Source organism: Accipiter gentilis, chromosome 32 (genome assembly GCF_929443795.1).
Source record: "Accipiter gentilis chromosome 32, bAccGen1.1, whole genome shotgun sequence".
Taxonomy (NCBI): Eukaryota; Metazoa; Chordata; class Aves; order Accipitriformes; family Accipitridae; genus Astur; species Astur gentilis.
The window spans coordinates 15,610,399-15,626,383 of record NC_064911.1 but is presented as its reverse complement, the minus strand read 5'-3'; the positions used below and the strand labels follow the sequence as shown (position 1 = coordinate 15,626,383).

At 38.8% G+C, this 15,985-nt stretch overlaps 1 protein-coding gene across 1 annotated transcript in view; it reads right to left on the bottom strand.

The window, feature by feature from the left end:
* Positions 1 to 1,795: 1,795 nt before the first annotated feature.
* Positions 1,796 to 15,985, bottom strand: part of TAB3 (TGF-beta activated kinase 1 (MAP3K7) binding protein 3) — a 48,164-nt gene continuing 33,974 nt past the window's right edge. The window contains exons 4-7 of the mRNA XM_049835327.1: positions 14,355 to 14,515; positions 11,005 to 11,098; positions 9,454 to 9,537; positions 1,796 to 6,430 (exon numbers count right to left, since the gene is read on the bottom strand). Of these exons, the coding sequence (XP_049691284.1) occupies positions 6,282 to 6,430; positions 9,454 to 9,537; positions 11,005 to 11,098; positions 14,355 to 14,515 (488 nt within the window). The 3' untranslated portion in view covers positions 1,796 to 6,281. The remainder of the gene's footprint in view (positions 6,431 to 9,453; positions 9,538 to 11,004; positions 11,099 to 14,354; positions 14,516 to 15,985) is intronic.

Sequence of the window (15,985 nt, the reverse complement as noted above, 5' to 3'; positions counted from 1 at the left end):
TTCAGAGGCTTTTTGGTTTTGTTTCTAAAGCAGTAACAGAACTGTAGCTACTTTTTTTTTAAGCAAACCTAGCAAGGGAGCCTTTGTTAACTTCAACAAGATCACTATGGTTTGGGAATAAAGGACAATTAATTTATCAAAATCTTCAAACCACATCTTGTAAAATCAGCAAATACGTGCAAGGTTTTAAGTCTTGCCTAACTGGAAGGAAATTATCTGCAGAGTGGAGTTTTCATGAATGTATTTTAATTATTTATATCTTTTAAAAAATACCAACACATTACTGCTTTCTAGAGAAAAAGAATATGTTGTAAAATAAAGGATCACTCCTGCAAGAGGCTTTTACGGGTCTGGCCTGGCTTTTCCCGTCAAACTAGAACACGTCACAATCGCAGACCCTCTTATCTAAAAATTAACCTAGCCCTTTCTCTAACAACTTTACAAGGTTTCCACAAAACATCAGGTCACCTATTTAATATTTGATGATTTGAGTACAGCTGTTACGTGAAGTTAGTTATTTAAGTAAGTCACCTCTTTCCAAAAAGCATATTTACAATCAGAGGGGGTGCAATTAAAGAATACACGGTACTTACCCAGCACTATGGATCATCTTGACTGATGAGAAGCAGCAGCACTTAATGCCTGGAATACGAGACCACAAGACAAAACATCTCTCCAAGCGCCACAGGTTTAAGACATGGTACAGTACTGTCAAAACCAAGCAATTCTTACGACTAAATCAACTTGATTTATACAATTATTTCAGGCAGATCCTCCTCGTGCCTTCAGGGAAACAGCAACAACAAAAGAATAGTGGCCACTGTCAGTTGTTAGATCTAACGTCTTTTGGCTTTGTGCGTTCTCCATTAGCGTAATGTATTTTACAGGTACCTTAACATTTTTAAACTTTTTTTAAAGCTTTCAAATTAATTCTTTTTTAAAAAATTAAAAGTTTCAATTGCAGTGATTTCTGAAGTGAAAGAATCAAATGCTTGATTAAAATACAAACCTACCCTGAAAGTTTTATAAATTCAATTCAGCAAAAGGAATGCAAAACTAAATTCTTAGGTATGTTTGCTGACAAAAGCTCAAAACCAAATCTGTGGGAGGTTTGTTAGACCAGAATGTGTTTAAATGACTGAAACTGTATGTGAACAAAGTACAGGTGTAGTGCAGCTACAGAGCTTTCAAGTTCTAGATCACGGTGAGCTGACACAATCAAGATAACCGAGAAGACATACTAACAAAAAGAAATTGCCTGCATACCGATTCATGCATTTCAAATTCTCCACCCTCTCCCAGAGCAGTGCCTTTCTGTAAGAGGTTATAGCAGAAGATGGACTTTTGTAACCCAGATAGTCAATACTATTGAGGACAAGCAGGAACGCCTGCAATCAAGACAGCAAACACAAGGTGATCATCTGCTATAGTAGATAAAGCTACTCCTTTAGTATCAACTTTCCATTCAAAAATAAGAGAAGAGTGGTGAGCTGAACTTCACACTCTGAAGATCCCATGTCCTGTTTCTATACCAGGAGCTGCACAGAATATCCATCATCTAAATGGGACTCCTGCTTATACAAGCCGTCCACATTCACAGAACAAGATCTGGACCCAGTTCAATATTCACCAAGTAAATCATATTGACCACCAAAAAGAAAACCCCCAAAGCCCCCAGAACAAATCTTCTATAGCTATGGGTTCAAGCAGAAGACCAGAAACAATCAGACTATGAAAGCAAAAAGGCTGTATTTTTCAAATGTTTCCTACTACATACAAGAACAAATGCGGGATGTGATGTTTGCTTAGTTTTATTAATTTATTTTTGCAGGAATCTGCAATTCGGAGTAAGCACTTTCTGGAGGTACCATGCATGCATAGCCTCTGAATGCTTTTATACAATTTCATCTCTTAGTAATAAGTTCATTCACAGCATACACAAATCTAGAATGTAGACACCATATATACAGGATTAAACAAGATCGTGTCTTCTTTTTTTAATGAAAAAATTTAACAGGGTTTCACACAGCAGGAAAATATGGATTAGATACACTGGTGCCACCATAAATAAATAAGTTTCAAGAACACAGTTTTTTAAAATCGGCTTCAAAGGTACTGAAAATGCAGGATTATAATATTGCATTAACTCCACTGATTTCTGATTATTCAAAACCAAGAAAAATATTCGCATTAATATTTATGGACATAAACAGCAATGAAAGCCCCAAACTGAAGAAATCGGGCAAAATTCAGTCATGGCTAGCTTCATATAATATTGACATTTTGAAACAAAACAAATGCAGCAGCACATAGAGACAGTACTGACTATGAGATGTGATATCTGTGCATGTCTTCTTTCTTTACGGGACTTAGAGTCACTGTAGTACAGAGCACGTAAATTCTGTGGTACCAAACAAGCTGATGAATTGTTTATGTCCAACTGTCCGCTTCTCATCAGGATAGTCATTTTCACATTCTAGGGTATACCACTGAATTTTAAAACAAAAACTATCATCCTGATGACAAGTTTCTTTTTAACATATCTAATATTCTCACATTCTTTTTAAAAACATTCTTTATTGTTTTTATTTTGTTTTGTCCCCATTTCAACTCAAGTATATTTATTTCAGTTTCAAGGGGTTTTACAATCAGTATTAAATGTAAAGGTATTTAGAAATCGAAATGAGAGATGTGTAACTGGGACAGATAAAGTAACTGAAAGAAAAGGGTTTTTTTAAAAAATGTGATTTAGTAGTATATCATAATCAGAAAGTACTGAGACCAGCTCTTTTAAGAATTATTACACCTTTTCACCACACCTCCCATTTTTCAAGGGAAACACACACATACCACAGACACACAGATACACAATTCAATCTGATCTAAGACTACATTTTACAAGGTACTTCCTTTTGCTTGACTTCCCACCCCTTTCCTCTTCACCCAAACAAGACTAATAATTACATCAAATTAAAAGTAGATCCAAAGTTCAGGATTTCTTTTGGTTTACTATATTCTGAATCATTTTCCACAAGCCCCACTCTAAATAAACTTTTAAAGAACTACAGTAGTATTCTATAAGTAAAGGGAATTCATCTTAATAGCACAGTAAATATAAAATAAGCTTTATAAAATTTCAATGAACAGCGAAATCATTTTGGATATCTGAATGTCCAAGTCAGTTACAAACTCTACCACTCTAGTAGCATGGTTGAGGGAAAGCTCAGTTGTTAAGGAAAAAAAAAAGAAAACACAGGTAGTGCATTAACTCAACACAATGGCATCAGCATCCCACCATTCACGCACACACACACGCACACACAAAAGTTTTATACAATACAGTGCATTTTGTATGCCAACTGACATTAGGATTTTATGTGCATTCAATAAATATTACATCAACCAATCTTTTTGGCATAATTTACAATTCAGTTGGGGTGTGAACGGCGTCACCTGCTTTCAGAAGAAAAATGGATCTTCCAATATTCAAAATACAATTTACATTCTAACAAACTAGAAATATTCAAGCACCATGTAAAGTCTTTACTATTAATGTTTGAGTATGAGCATTTACACGTAAAAGAATACAACAGAAGGGTTGGTTGTTTTTTTTTTTTGTACAAGCAACAAATGAGAGTAATGGAAAAACCAGAGTAAAACTATTGGTACAAAGGAATCAATTTGCAATTTAACGGCACTCAGTCTTCCAGAAAGTATCTTGCTGTCACGGCAGGCTTCCTTCACTTCCTCTGGTGAAGCTATGACTAAGATTAGCAAGTCTCCATTTATGGTTATTACAGTTCAGGGAATTATTGGACTGCATGCATTCCCTGCCCCCCCCCCCCCCCCCCCCCCGCCCCGCTTCAAAAGTAGCATCTATTCTTTCTGAAAATGGCACAACTGTATTGATGCATGTCACACCTACTCTCATTTGCTGACTGTCATTTCAGTTGCTATCATTTTGTAATTCCAGCAAAAACAAATGCTTCTAGAACTTCAGCAGAAGTACAAATAAACAGAAAATTGAAATAATACAAAGGCAAAGGCATCACAACAGAAAAGCCATGAAGTTACTGGTATTGTTTTGAGTAATTCATTATACGGCTGATAGCAGCAGCAGTACTGCTTATCCTAGGTACAATGCTTCTGCTCATCTGTTTTCCAGTTACCTCAGTTTTGTCAAACTGTCCACTTACATGAACAAAATTAATATTTGCCTAACCTCATTTGACACTAGTTTTTTTTACCCCTTTTCCACATGTGATGAGCTCCCCACATAAGAATATAAATCACAAGGAAGGAAGGAAGGAAAACTAGCTCTGATGCCTTTAACTTTGTTTTGCTCACCAGTGGTACACACTGATTGCTGGAGATCTCTTAGCTTATTTAAAATTATGCTGAAGATTTAATTAGTGCAAGAACATATTGAAAAATGCCAGATAAAATATTGGTTCCCCATTTAAGATCACAGTTTGATTTTTACTGTTATCTTTATAAACTGCAGGGAGAGAAGACACCAGATTGAGCAATGCAGACAAGATGAGTTTTCCTCCACCCACCCCTTACAAACGCTGCTTTATTTTAAATAAGGATTCAGACACATGATTGTTCTACCACAGTTTAACATGTTATCACACATCAAGTGAATTGCGGTAATTGACCATATGGATGTGGCTGCCATGAGCTAAGAACAATTTAAAATGAAGTAGTTTAAATCTCTTCTGGTAAGGCTTAGCTAGCACGTTTTGCCTCACAGTTGCAAAGTCAATTACCATAACTCAGCTGACGTGCTTGGTTGCGTTTCTGAATCTTGACAAAGTTATACCATGAAAACTGAAATGCACCGTTATCAGCTTCTGACCAGTACACCAGAACATCCTACTCAGTCGCACAGTTGTGTAACATAATCATTCAGCTGCCCAAACCCAAGTTTGATTTCACTAGTATTGAGTGCTTTATTACAGCAACCTGAAGCATCCAAACAAACTGAACATCGCCTTTATAATACAGTATGTCATACGCATAAAAGTACCAGTATGATCTTCAGTTGGAAGTCTTGTGTTCTTCAACCTATGGCAAATATTTCCTGACCAAAATATAAAGAATGCAGTGTGTACTCTTTCAGGATCTGGCATCTGCTATTTTATACAGGCTGGTTTATTAACAATGTGCCAATAAACCTTTACTGAAGAGCTAATTGATTAATTATTTTTCAGCTAACTTTGAGCTGGGGCACAAAGTACCTTCTGTGCTGTAAACATCATGAATTCTTCACAAATTGGAAGCTGAAAAGGCCTAAGGAACTGGGTACAAACTCTTCTCATACACAACCATGGCTGAGCTCAAGTCTTCCAAACCTAATTTGGAGTAGTCTGTGTTTGGCATATGTCACTGTGCTGCTACACAGCACAGGCTTAGAAGATTGTTGTCTATAAAAGCATACTTTTAGCTTTGAAACACAATGGCCTAATGAAAGCATGCAGCAGTATTTTCATCCGTAATACGGTAGAATTCATTCTTAGTTTATTACCGTGTTGACACAGCCAGGTGAGCACTGTACAAGCAAAAGGGATTGTAAAAAAATTACCTCTGATTAAACTCTCTGTAACACTCATACGGTATCTCATTTAGTCACCTTAGGTTACTATTTCAAACAGCAATTTTTTGTAGACATAAGTTACCCTGAAAAAAAGCAGCAATTACAAATACCCTTCTCCTTGTTTTTTATACATTGCAAAATTTATCGTTGCATTTACCTGTCTTCTTTTTCAGTAGCTTACAATCTAGAAGCACAGGGAGCCTTTGTTTTCCAGCTAGCTGTGGCCAGGTTAAGTCAGCTCTGGCTCTTCAGTTTTTCTGGTTAAGTGTAACATTTCACACCATTACTAAGAGTCCTATTTTTTTTTTTATTTAAAAAAACAGTATTTTTTTTTTTTTTTTTAGAGCCACTAAGCAGTAACTATAACCACAGGACTAAACACCAGTAGTTACTTGCTCTCCTGTATACATTCTTCCCAAAATTAATCCTTTTACATTTTCAGGTTTCATTTTCTGCTTTGCTCACTGCAATGGGATAAGAAAGAATTTCACCCTTAATTTATTTATTTTTAGTGTAGCACAAGCAGAAACATCTTAACACATTACTCCCACCCCTTGCAATATGAAGATTGTTGACTGGCAAAGGCTGGGCAGGTGGACTGAAAGGTTCCCCATGTTTCCTCCTCCTACAGCTGTCGGCTTGAGAGCCTGTTTTCAACCCAGTGCAGCCCCTTCCTGATTTTTCAGGTGTATCGTGGCATTTCACACTGCTCACAGCGATTTAGTGCTGGGTGATTTAGAAAGGTGCAGCTATCACAATTCCATGGAGCCCCTTCAAAGTCTTCATCTCTTGGCTGAGTCCGTGGAGTCTGTTTGGAGCTGGTTTGATGCTCTAAAAAAAGCCAAAGGAAAACATTTTTTCTTTTTCAGAAGAGAATGACGATAGGCAAGTTCATAATACTGGTTTGTCACCTCATTAAACATTCTATCTTAAAATGAACATGGAAACCTTTCCGCTTAGGTAACATTAAAGGTGTTCTGCTAAAGCACGTCTAATTCAGTTTGTGAAATCTGCATGTTTAAAGTATTTCACTTCTGTAAACAGTCACTTAACCATATTACATTAAAAACAAAAAAGTAGTCACCACTGTTAGGTCACTGATACTGCTAAAGGTTTAATAGCTTAAAACACACTGAAAAGTTTGTTACTGGCACTGCAACACCATCCTGTTAAGGAATGATTGCATAGGTTTATGTACAGCAGACTATATTACCAAATCCTAAATTCCAATAACCCTACTTTACCTGAAGTGAAAGACTACTTCTAACTTAGTTCCTTCAAACAGTCTGACAGATGATGCATTTTCTGCATCTTTTTCTAGCATTTATCCAGGCTGAAGAAAATACAACATAAAAAAATAAAAGGGTAGGCGTGTTTCAAAACAAGATGATTGTTTTTCCTCCTCATGGCTTTGCAGAGGGATGTGTGTATGTGAAACAGCACTTAAGTGTGTTTTCATTCATAAAATCAGTACGTATGCAAATCATACATTAGGTATTAACCCACGGAAAGACTCAGCTTTGTTACTAAAAGTGACAAATACTCCTAGGATGTGGAAACACAACATTTTACAAAATGCTAGTATTCAAAACAACATTAGCACACATACCTAGAACATAAGGTTAAGATACCCATCTGCTAAACAAACATCTGTACAAGAGCTTAATTAAAAGATAATTTAAGTTGTAAAAAAGGACTGTAATTTGTAATTCAAAGTGCACATGCTGTCATCTGCTAAGAACTCTAGCAGATGGCTGATGATAAAGTTGGTGCAAATAGTACTTAGGTTTGTCTTCAGAGACATACTTAAAAAAAATAAAAGTAACCTCCTTGCTCAGACGTAAACCCTCTCCAGTCCAGAAGTTGAATAGTCACATTAACAGCGCTTGGCCTCAACAAATTCCTTCTAAGAAAACAAGTAGTGTGGGCACTAGGCTGCATTCATGTTGAGTAGCCAGATGGCAGCACACAACAGACCCTTGTCTGCCCATACCTGTCTATCTGCCCACGCCTTCAACAGCTGAATATTAAGGAAATGGAATTTTTAAAGAAAAAAAATTATTTTGATGACTATGTTAGAAGCCAAGCTCAGAATACAGTACACCAGCCCTAAAACTGATCTCTAATAAGTTGACAGACAAAACCGGGAAGCTAGTCATAAAAGTCGTACAAATCCTTACGAGACACTATCTTTTCAATTGCCAAATAAAATCACTTATTTCATGCGAGTTTTGCACATTATTTTGCTTTGAAATAATAAATCAAATAGCCTAGTGTAATTAAGAGGATCTCCTCAAGCATCACAAAGTAGCAGTCCCTTAAATCAACCACATGCACTGCAATTTAACATGAATTCAGGCAGCTGCATTTATGCCACTGCTCACCTGCTGCTACTGTCTTTCCTGGACACTACCACCTATGCAGGGAACTCATCCCAGTATTGGTTTGTTGTTGGGGTTTTTTTGAACCACGAGCAGCAGTTCTGGGCCTTCTTTTCATAGAATCATCTCTTTCTTTTTAATTTCCACATACTAACCATATTATTCTACTGAAGGGTAAAATTCTTGTTTCAAAAGAGGGGGGAAAATTTCCTTATATGAATTCAATATTCAACTGCAAAAACCTTTGAGAAGCGCTTATCAGCAACTAGAAGTTATTTATAAAATCTGGATTTTCAAGCAGACTATATGATTACTGATTCAGAGCAGTGACTTCTTTTCCACTAACAAGTTTAGTACATGCTAGTTACAGTAAGAGGAGACACAATATTATAAATCTTATCACACGTAACATTTTCAGAGAAAAGATCACTGTTTTGTCTGTATCAGAGCACAGGATCCCAGACTGACTATTTCAGCAGAAAGACACAAAGCGTTTAAAAACTTCCACTAACATTTGAAACCATTCTTTTAAAAGATTTCAGGAAGTAAAAACAAAACCCAAAGATTCAAAAATACCTGAGACAAGAGGTAGCATGCTGCTCCAATGTGACCCCTAAACGTAGTGGAGTTCAGAGCTGCTGAGCTCCACTGCCCCTAGGAGTCTGCTTAGGGTGAGCTGAGTCACTCTGCGATACATGGACTGAACCTCCGCTGGGCAAAAAGTCAGACTAAGTACATCGCTACTGGGCTTACATAAAAACTTGAGTGTCCTAAGCTGGATATGAATCCTAGACACTATATAATGAGCACAAAAAAATCTTAGAAACCAGTAATGAACTTGTACAAGTGGGACACTGTTTTCTCTTTCGACCAATGCAAGGAAACGTGTTCTGCCTTGTCCTTACAATGTCTGAAGCGCTTCCTGTGCTTAAACTTCAGGACTACTGTGAAATTCACACTCCACACAGAAAATAGGTAAAGTGTGACCAATCAAGTTAAAATATAATTAAAATATAAATGCAAATTTAAAAAAGCTGCTGTGACCATTTCAACTTGCACAAAAGATCCCAACCAAACTATAAAATCCTAACAACACGTATTAGAAGACAGATAAACAAACCTGACATAGAGCTTTTAACCTAGAAGTATTTAAAAAAAATAATTAGGGAGCTCAAGTTAACACATAAAAGTTTGTATACTTTCAACCCTTTTTCTAATAGTAAGTAACAGTATTTACAAACAACATATTAACGAAACATTCATCTGCAACAACTTGCCTGAGGAAAACAAGTTGTAGACAGGATTACTGCACTTATATAAAATGTTCTGGTTTGGTTTATAGAGAGAAGTTATAATAATTAGAATTGCTTCCTGTCATCACAGGGGTTTTTTAAAAAAAGGAGAAGGAAGAAAGGAAAAAAAAAAGCTTTCTCAATGCAGATTAGGTAACTTGATGCTTGTTTATTGACCTACCCTTTTTATATGGCTTTGGTGGCACAACAGGACCAGGCTCTATGTTATCATAGAAGTTACATGTGGCTTTCGGATCAAAGTTCCCTGTCAGAAAAGAAAAGAAAGCGTTAACTCAAAGGTTATTTACATGCCTATGCCAGGGATATGAACATCGAGAGTCTTCAGATTTTCTACATCTTTTTATTATGACATTATATATTAGCTTTTTCCTGAGTAGTCTTGTGTCACATATTTTCAGTTTTGTGTTGATTCTAGTATTTTTTAGCAGGCTAATCCCATACTGAAGAATCAACTCCAGCTCAACATTCTGTACTGCTTTAAAAATGTGAAAATGTAAATCTTTCTGTAGGACACATTCTTGTTAAAAAAGGAGGACTATGCATATTCTAATCTCTTTGACTGTACTTATGTCAAGTTTCTGTTGCAGAAAGAGGATTTTTAAAGACCTAAGTAGATTTCTGTTTGCCAACTTCTTGGTTGCAACCTGTAGTTCTGTTTTGTATTACTTGTTCAGAGCCCTTGTCAGCAAAAAGGTAAAAGTTTATGAGGTCGCAACTGACAGAGACACCTTTTAGAGAGAAGTTGAGAATCAAAATTGAACTTTAAAGAGTCCAAGTATCCACATTTAAAGCACATACTATATTAGAATCATAGAATCATTTAGGTTGGAAAAGACCTTTAAGATCATCAAGTTCAACTGTTAACCTAACACTGCCGAGTTCACCACTAAACCATGTCCTCAAGCACCACATCTACATGTCTTTTAAATACCTCCAGGGATGGTGACTCCACCACTTCCCTGGGCAGCCTGTTCCAATGCTTGACGACCCTTTCGGTAAAGAAATCTTTCCTAATATCCAATCTAAACCTCCCCTGGTGCAACTCGAGGCCATTCCCTCTCGCCTTTTCACTTCTTACTTGGGAGAAGAGACCAACTCCCACCTGGCTCCAACCTCCTTTCAGGTAGCTGTAGAGAGCAATAAGGTCTCCCCTCAGCCTCCTTTTCTCCAGGCTGAACAATCCCAGTTCCCTCAGCCACTCCTCGTATGACTTGTGCTCTAGACCCTTCACCAGCTTCGTTGCTCTTCTCTGGACATGCTCCGGCCCCTCAATGTCTGTCTTGTAGTGAGGGACCCAAAACTGAACACAGTATTGGAGGTGCAGCGTCACCAGTGCCGAGTGCAGAGGGACAGTCACTTCCCTGCTCCTGCTGGCCATGCTACTTCTGGTACAGGCCAGGATGCTGTTGGCCTTCTCGGCCACCTGGGCACACTGCTGGCTCATATTCAGCCAGGTGTCGACCAACACCCCCAGGTCCTTTTCTGCCGGGCAGCTTTCAGGCCGCTCTTCCCCAAGCCTGTAGCGCTGCATGGGGTTGCTGTGACCCAAGTGCAGGACCCGGCACTTGGCCTTGTTGAACCTCATACAGTTGGCCTCGGCCCATTGATCCAGCCTTTCCAGATCCCGCTGTAGAGCCTTCCTACCCTCAAGCAGATCAACACTCCCACCCATATCATAATTATGTTTTTTAAAAAACTATCAATTCTATACCTCTAGATTGAAGGAGATCAACTTCTTTCAGTGTACAGTCAACATTTATCTGGAGCTGTCTGTTGACGCTTCTCAATCTGGTCATTTCCTCAGGCTAGAAAGAAACAACCCAAAATAGTAACTGTGGGAAAGTTAGCATCCTATCTGACATAGAAATAACATTGCTATATCTTCGTCAACAGCTTTATTAGAAACTGGAGTATAGATAAGGCACTGAAAAAAATAAATAGCCAAGATTCCACTGTCTGTCCTGTTCCCCCTACCCAATTTATTCCCTCAAAAAACACTCTTCTATTTGCATTTCAGGAGGAAAACAAACCAAACCAACAAAAATGAACAGGTTAATACTAAAATTCATTAGTCAGAAGACATAGCTGAGCTCAAGTTTATAAAACCACACACCTTATAAAATTCTGTATAAATTGATGACTTGTTACTCGAGTTTACATCAAGATGATCAGGAAACAATATGAGCTGCAGCTCACATTAATTATTACTTGATTGTAACCAAATAAGGTCTGAAGTTCATTTATTTGCACCACCCCAAGGAGTTCCAACATGCCAAACCTTCTAGCCCTGTATATTTAAATTGTTCAATGCTTCAAGACAGTAATTATTCTTAACAGAATAATCAGTTATTTAACTCCATATATTTGCATATCATTAAGAAACCCTAAGTTACTGGAATACAAAGCGTTCTTAATGCTAGCAGCAGTGGTTATTAACACATATGTAGGAATTACTGTCTTATTCCAGGATACATTGTGGCATCACAGAGTCACAAAAATCACAGCATGTCTGAAGTTGGAAGGGACCTCTGGAGGTCATCTGGTCCAAACCCTCTGCCCAGATGGCAGACAGCTTTTGAGTATCTCCAAAGATAGAGACTCCACACCCTCCCTGGGCAACCTGTGCCAGTGGTCAGTCAACCACGTAGTAATAAAGTTGGTCCTGATGTTCAGAGGGACCCTCCTGTGTTTCAGTTTGTGCCCACCGCCTCTGGTCCTGTCACTGGGGCACCAGTGAAAATGGCCTGGCTCCATCATCTTTGCACCCTCCCTTCAGGTATTTGATACATTGATAAGATCCCCCCCTAGCCTTCTCTTCTACAGCCTGAACAGTCCTAGCCCTCTCAGCCTGTCCTCGCAGGAGAGATGCTTAATCATCTTTGTGACCGTCCACTGGACTCTCCAGTATGACGACATCTCTCTCTTGTACTGGGAAGCCCGCTCCTGGACACCATACTCCAAGTGTGGCCTCACCAGTGCTGAACAAAGGGGAAGGGTAACCCCTCTCCCCTTGCTGGCAACACTCCTAATGCAGCCCAGGTTATCATTAGCCTTCTTTGCCACATCGCTGGCCCGTTTTCAGTTTGGTCGCCACCAGGACCACCAGGGCCTTTTCTGCAAAGCTGCTTTCCAGCTGGCCAACCCCCAGCTTGTACTGATGCATGGGGTTGTTCCTCCCCAATTGCAGGACCCCTTGCTGAATGGCATGAAGTTCCTGGTAGCCCAGGTCTCCACCATGTTGTAGTTCCTCTGAATGGCAGCACAACTCTCCCAGTTCTGTGTCACCAGCAAGCTTGCTGAGGGCACACTCTGCCCTATCACCCAGATCATTAAGATGGATGTTAAACAGGATCAGACCCAGTACTGACCCCTACGGTACACTACTAGTTACTGGCCTCCAACCAGACTTTGTGCCACTGATTACCACAGTCTTGGCCTGGCTGTTCAGCCAGTTTTCAATCCACCTCACTGCCTGCTCATCCAGCCCATACTTCAGCTTCTCTATGAAGATCTTACAGGAGACAATGTTGAAAGCCTTACTGAAGTCTACGTAGACAATAACCACTGCTCTCCCTTCATCTACCAGTCTTTTCATCCTAGAAGTTTATAAAATTGGTCAAGCTTGACTTCCCCTTGGTGAATCCATGCTGACTACCGCTGATCAGTTTCTTGTCCTTTCATGTGCCTGGAAATGGGCTCCAGAATTAGCTGCTCCATCACTTTCCCAGGGATCAAGTTGAGGCTGATGAGCCTGTAGTTCTCTGGGTCCTCCTTCTTGAAGACACGAGTAGCATTTGCTCTTCTCTATTCTTCAGGCACTTCTCCCGAACACCATAATCAATCAAAGATTATCTAGAGTGACCTTGCAATGACATCTGCCAGCTCCTTCAGCACTTGTGGGTGCATCCCAGTGAGGACCATGAACTCATGCATGTCTGCTTTGCTTCAGTATTCCCTGACCCGATCCTCTTCCACCAAGGGTATACCTTCCTTGTTCCAGACTATTCCTGGGGTCTCTGGGACTCGGGATTCCTGAGGGCCCGTAAAGACTGAGGCAAAGACAGCATTCAGTAGCTCAGCATTTTCCACATCCTATGTAACCAGGTCCCCCATCTTATTGAGCAATGGGCCCACATTTTCACCAGCCTTCCTTTTGTCACCTATGTACTAAAGGAAGCCCTTCTTTTTGTCTTTGACATCCTGTGCCAGATTCAACTCTAGTTAGGCTTTGGCTTTCCTAACCTCATCCTTGCACACTCAGACAGCATCTCTCTATTCCTCCCAGGAACATAACTGCCAAATGCTGCCCTGAGACAGGCAAGACACAGAGCAGCCATACTAGTTAAGCCACTAAGAGCCCGTACTCTGTCTTCCAGCCCACATCTGTGTGCATTGTTTATGTCAACACAGTGAGTAAGTCTGAACTGATGTGGCTAACAACTGCACAAAGTAGAAGTTATTTTTCAGTCAGATGAGTTCTCCTATCAGAGCCATACAGATGTTTGGGCTAGAGTCTCTTGCAGGTGGAAGTCAAGCAGATAGGAAGAATCAACAAGGAAAAGAAGAGAGAGGTGCCAACTATTTGAGCCAACACTACCACTGAAAAGTTACCTGGCACATGATTGTCTATGAGGTACAACTACTCAAACAACAAAATACCTCAATACAACCAAGACCTTTTAAAGAAAAAAAAAAAGGAGAAGAAAAAAAGAAACATTGCTGCATGAACACCAAGCTGTATATGGCTCAGGCTCTTTAACTAGATTTGGACATACACTTTTATACATCGTTAGGAAAGTAACTATCTATTCAGTTCTGTAGTCCAGAAAAGCACATGTATAAAAGTCTCAGAAATTCTGTTGCAAACACTAAGAAAGCTGGACATGTATCTGTCTCTTATAATTTAAGAGCTGGCTTAGGACAAGCCAAGAACTTACGAAAAATCATCTCCAAAGATTGAAGATTTTATACCTCAAAATATTTTTCTGTAGAATACTTCAGTCCATGGAAACATAAAAAATAAATTTGTATCTTGAATTAAAATACTAACAAATTGCTTACTGTTGGAATTGCAGTTGTACAGCTAACTCTTCGAAGCCGCCTCTGCATTAGATCATGCTCCATACCATTGACTTCAGCTTTCAGGCGTTCGAGCTCTTCTTTCTCAAGCTTCAGTTCCTTTGCTAATCTCTCCATCCTTGCTCGTTGATGTAACAGCAAGGCTAATGTTTTACATGAAAGAAATAGTTACTAGCACACAAAAACCTGGAAAACTGAATTCTTAACTTATACATAAGATTCATGAGTGACCTTTCTGGAAAAAAAAAAAAGTGATCATAAACATGCAGCCAAGTATCAGTGTGAAGATGCTTTCATGCCAAATGAACTACAATTTAGAACAAAGTTCTTCCAGAATAAAAACATATTTTAGACAGTAACTCGAAGTTGATATTACCATTTTGGTCAAAGCTTCTTTTTTTTGCATTTGGTCTTTCTCGCCTCAAAAATACAAAGGCACCTGTACAAGGAGACAGCTTCTCAGGATGAAACAGCAACCTAGTTATATTAATACTGTACTGACAAAAAAAAAAAATAATTAAATACCAGAGGTAAGATCAGAAGGTAACACACACTTCATATCTGCTGCTCAATAGCAGCTGACACACTAGCCTTGAGACATCAGCCAAATGTCAGTACTGAATTGTTTTTTTTCACTGCTATAATAGGTTATGCTAAAATAACTTAAAGTAGTCTTAGCTTTTCAGAGAGTACCGTAATTCTCAATACTGTAAGTTCCCCAGTGCTCAAAAGCAAAACTATAGAACTTCAATAAAACAGGCCAGAGAATCCAGAAAATAAAAAGTGGGGGCAGCTCAGGTGTTTCAGAGTCTTTAATTCTACAATAGAGCCAATTCACTGTCCTCTAACCTCTCTCTGCTGTTAATCATTCTCTCGTGTTTTTGTCACAGTACTGAAATTTATGACTCTCAGTCACAAGCTGATGTTAGGCTCCCAGAGCAGCCAAAGAAAGAATTTTGACTAGCTAGAAAATAATACTCGGTTTCTGCAGGAAAAGCATTTCCTCAGTATTTCATCATGATGCAAAACTGGCCAAGTTAATCAGTGTGATGCTTAGCACTTTCTGATCTGTCTGGTTTTACCTGATTGAAGTCTACCAGGACAGAGAAAAATAAAAGAAATTTGCTGTGGGTATTCAAACAAGCACATTGCTCATATAAACAATGTTCCAGCGAACTGTTCAAATGTATGAAGACATTGTAGAATCTGCAAAATGCTATTTCATACAAAGCACCAGCTAGCACCTGCCCTTTTCTTCAGCCCTATCCAATACAGGCAAAGAAAAAACCCACATAATATTTCAAGAATATTTGCATACTAGCTAAAAAAAAAGTTATAAAAATAAGCAACAATATGACATAGCTTACTGGGGGAGGAAGAAAAAAATTAACAGTCAGGAGCATAAAAATGACAGTGGTTTTTATCAGTTGTCACCATTCTGTGCAAAAATGTAGCACTATACTTTGAATTTTGTATGGATCCACCAATTCATGGCTGAAGAATAAACACTGAAAATCCTATCCAAGAATAACATCAGATGTTTTTATAGTACAGGCACCAGTATTACTGAACAAAACTGTTCTCTACTTTTTGAGGTAGCGTAAGTCATCCAA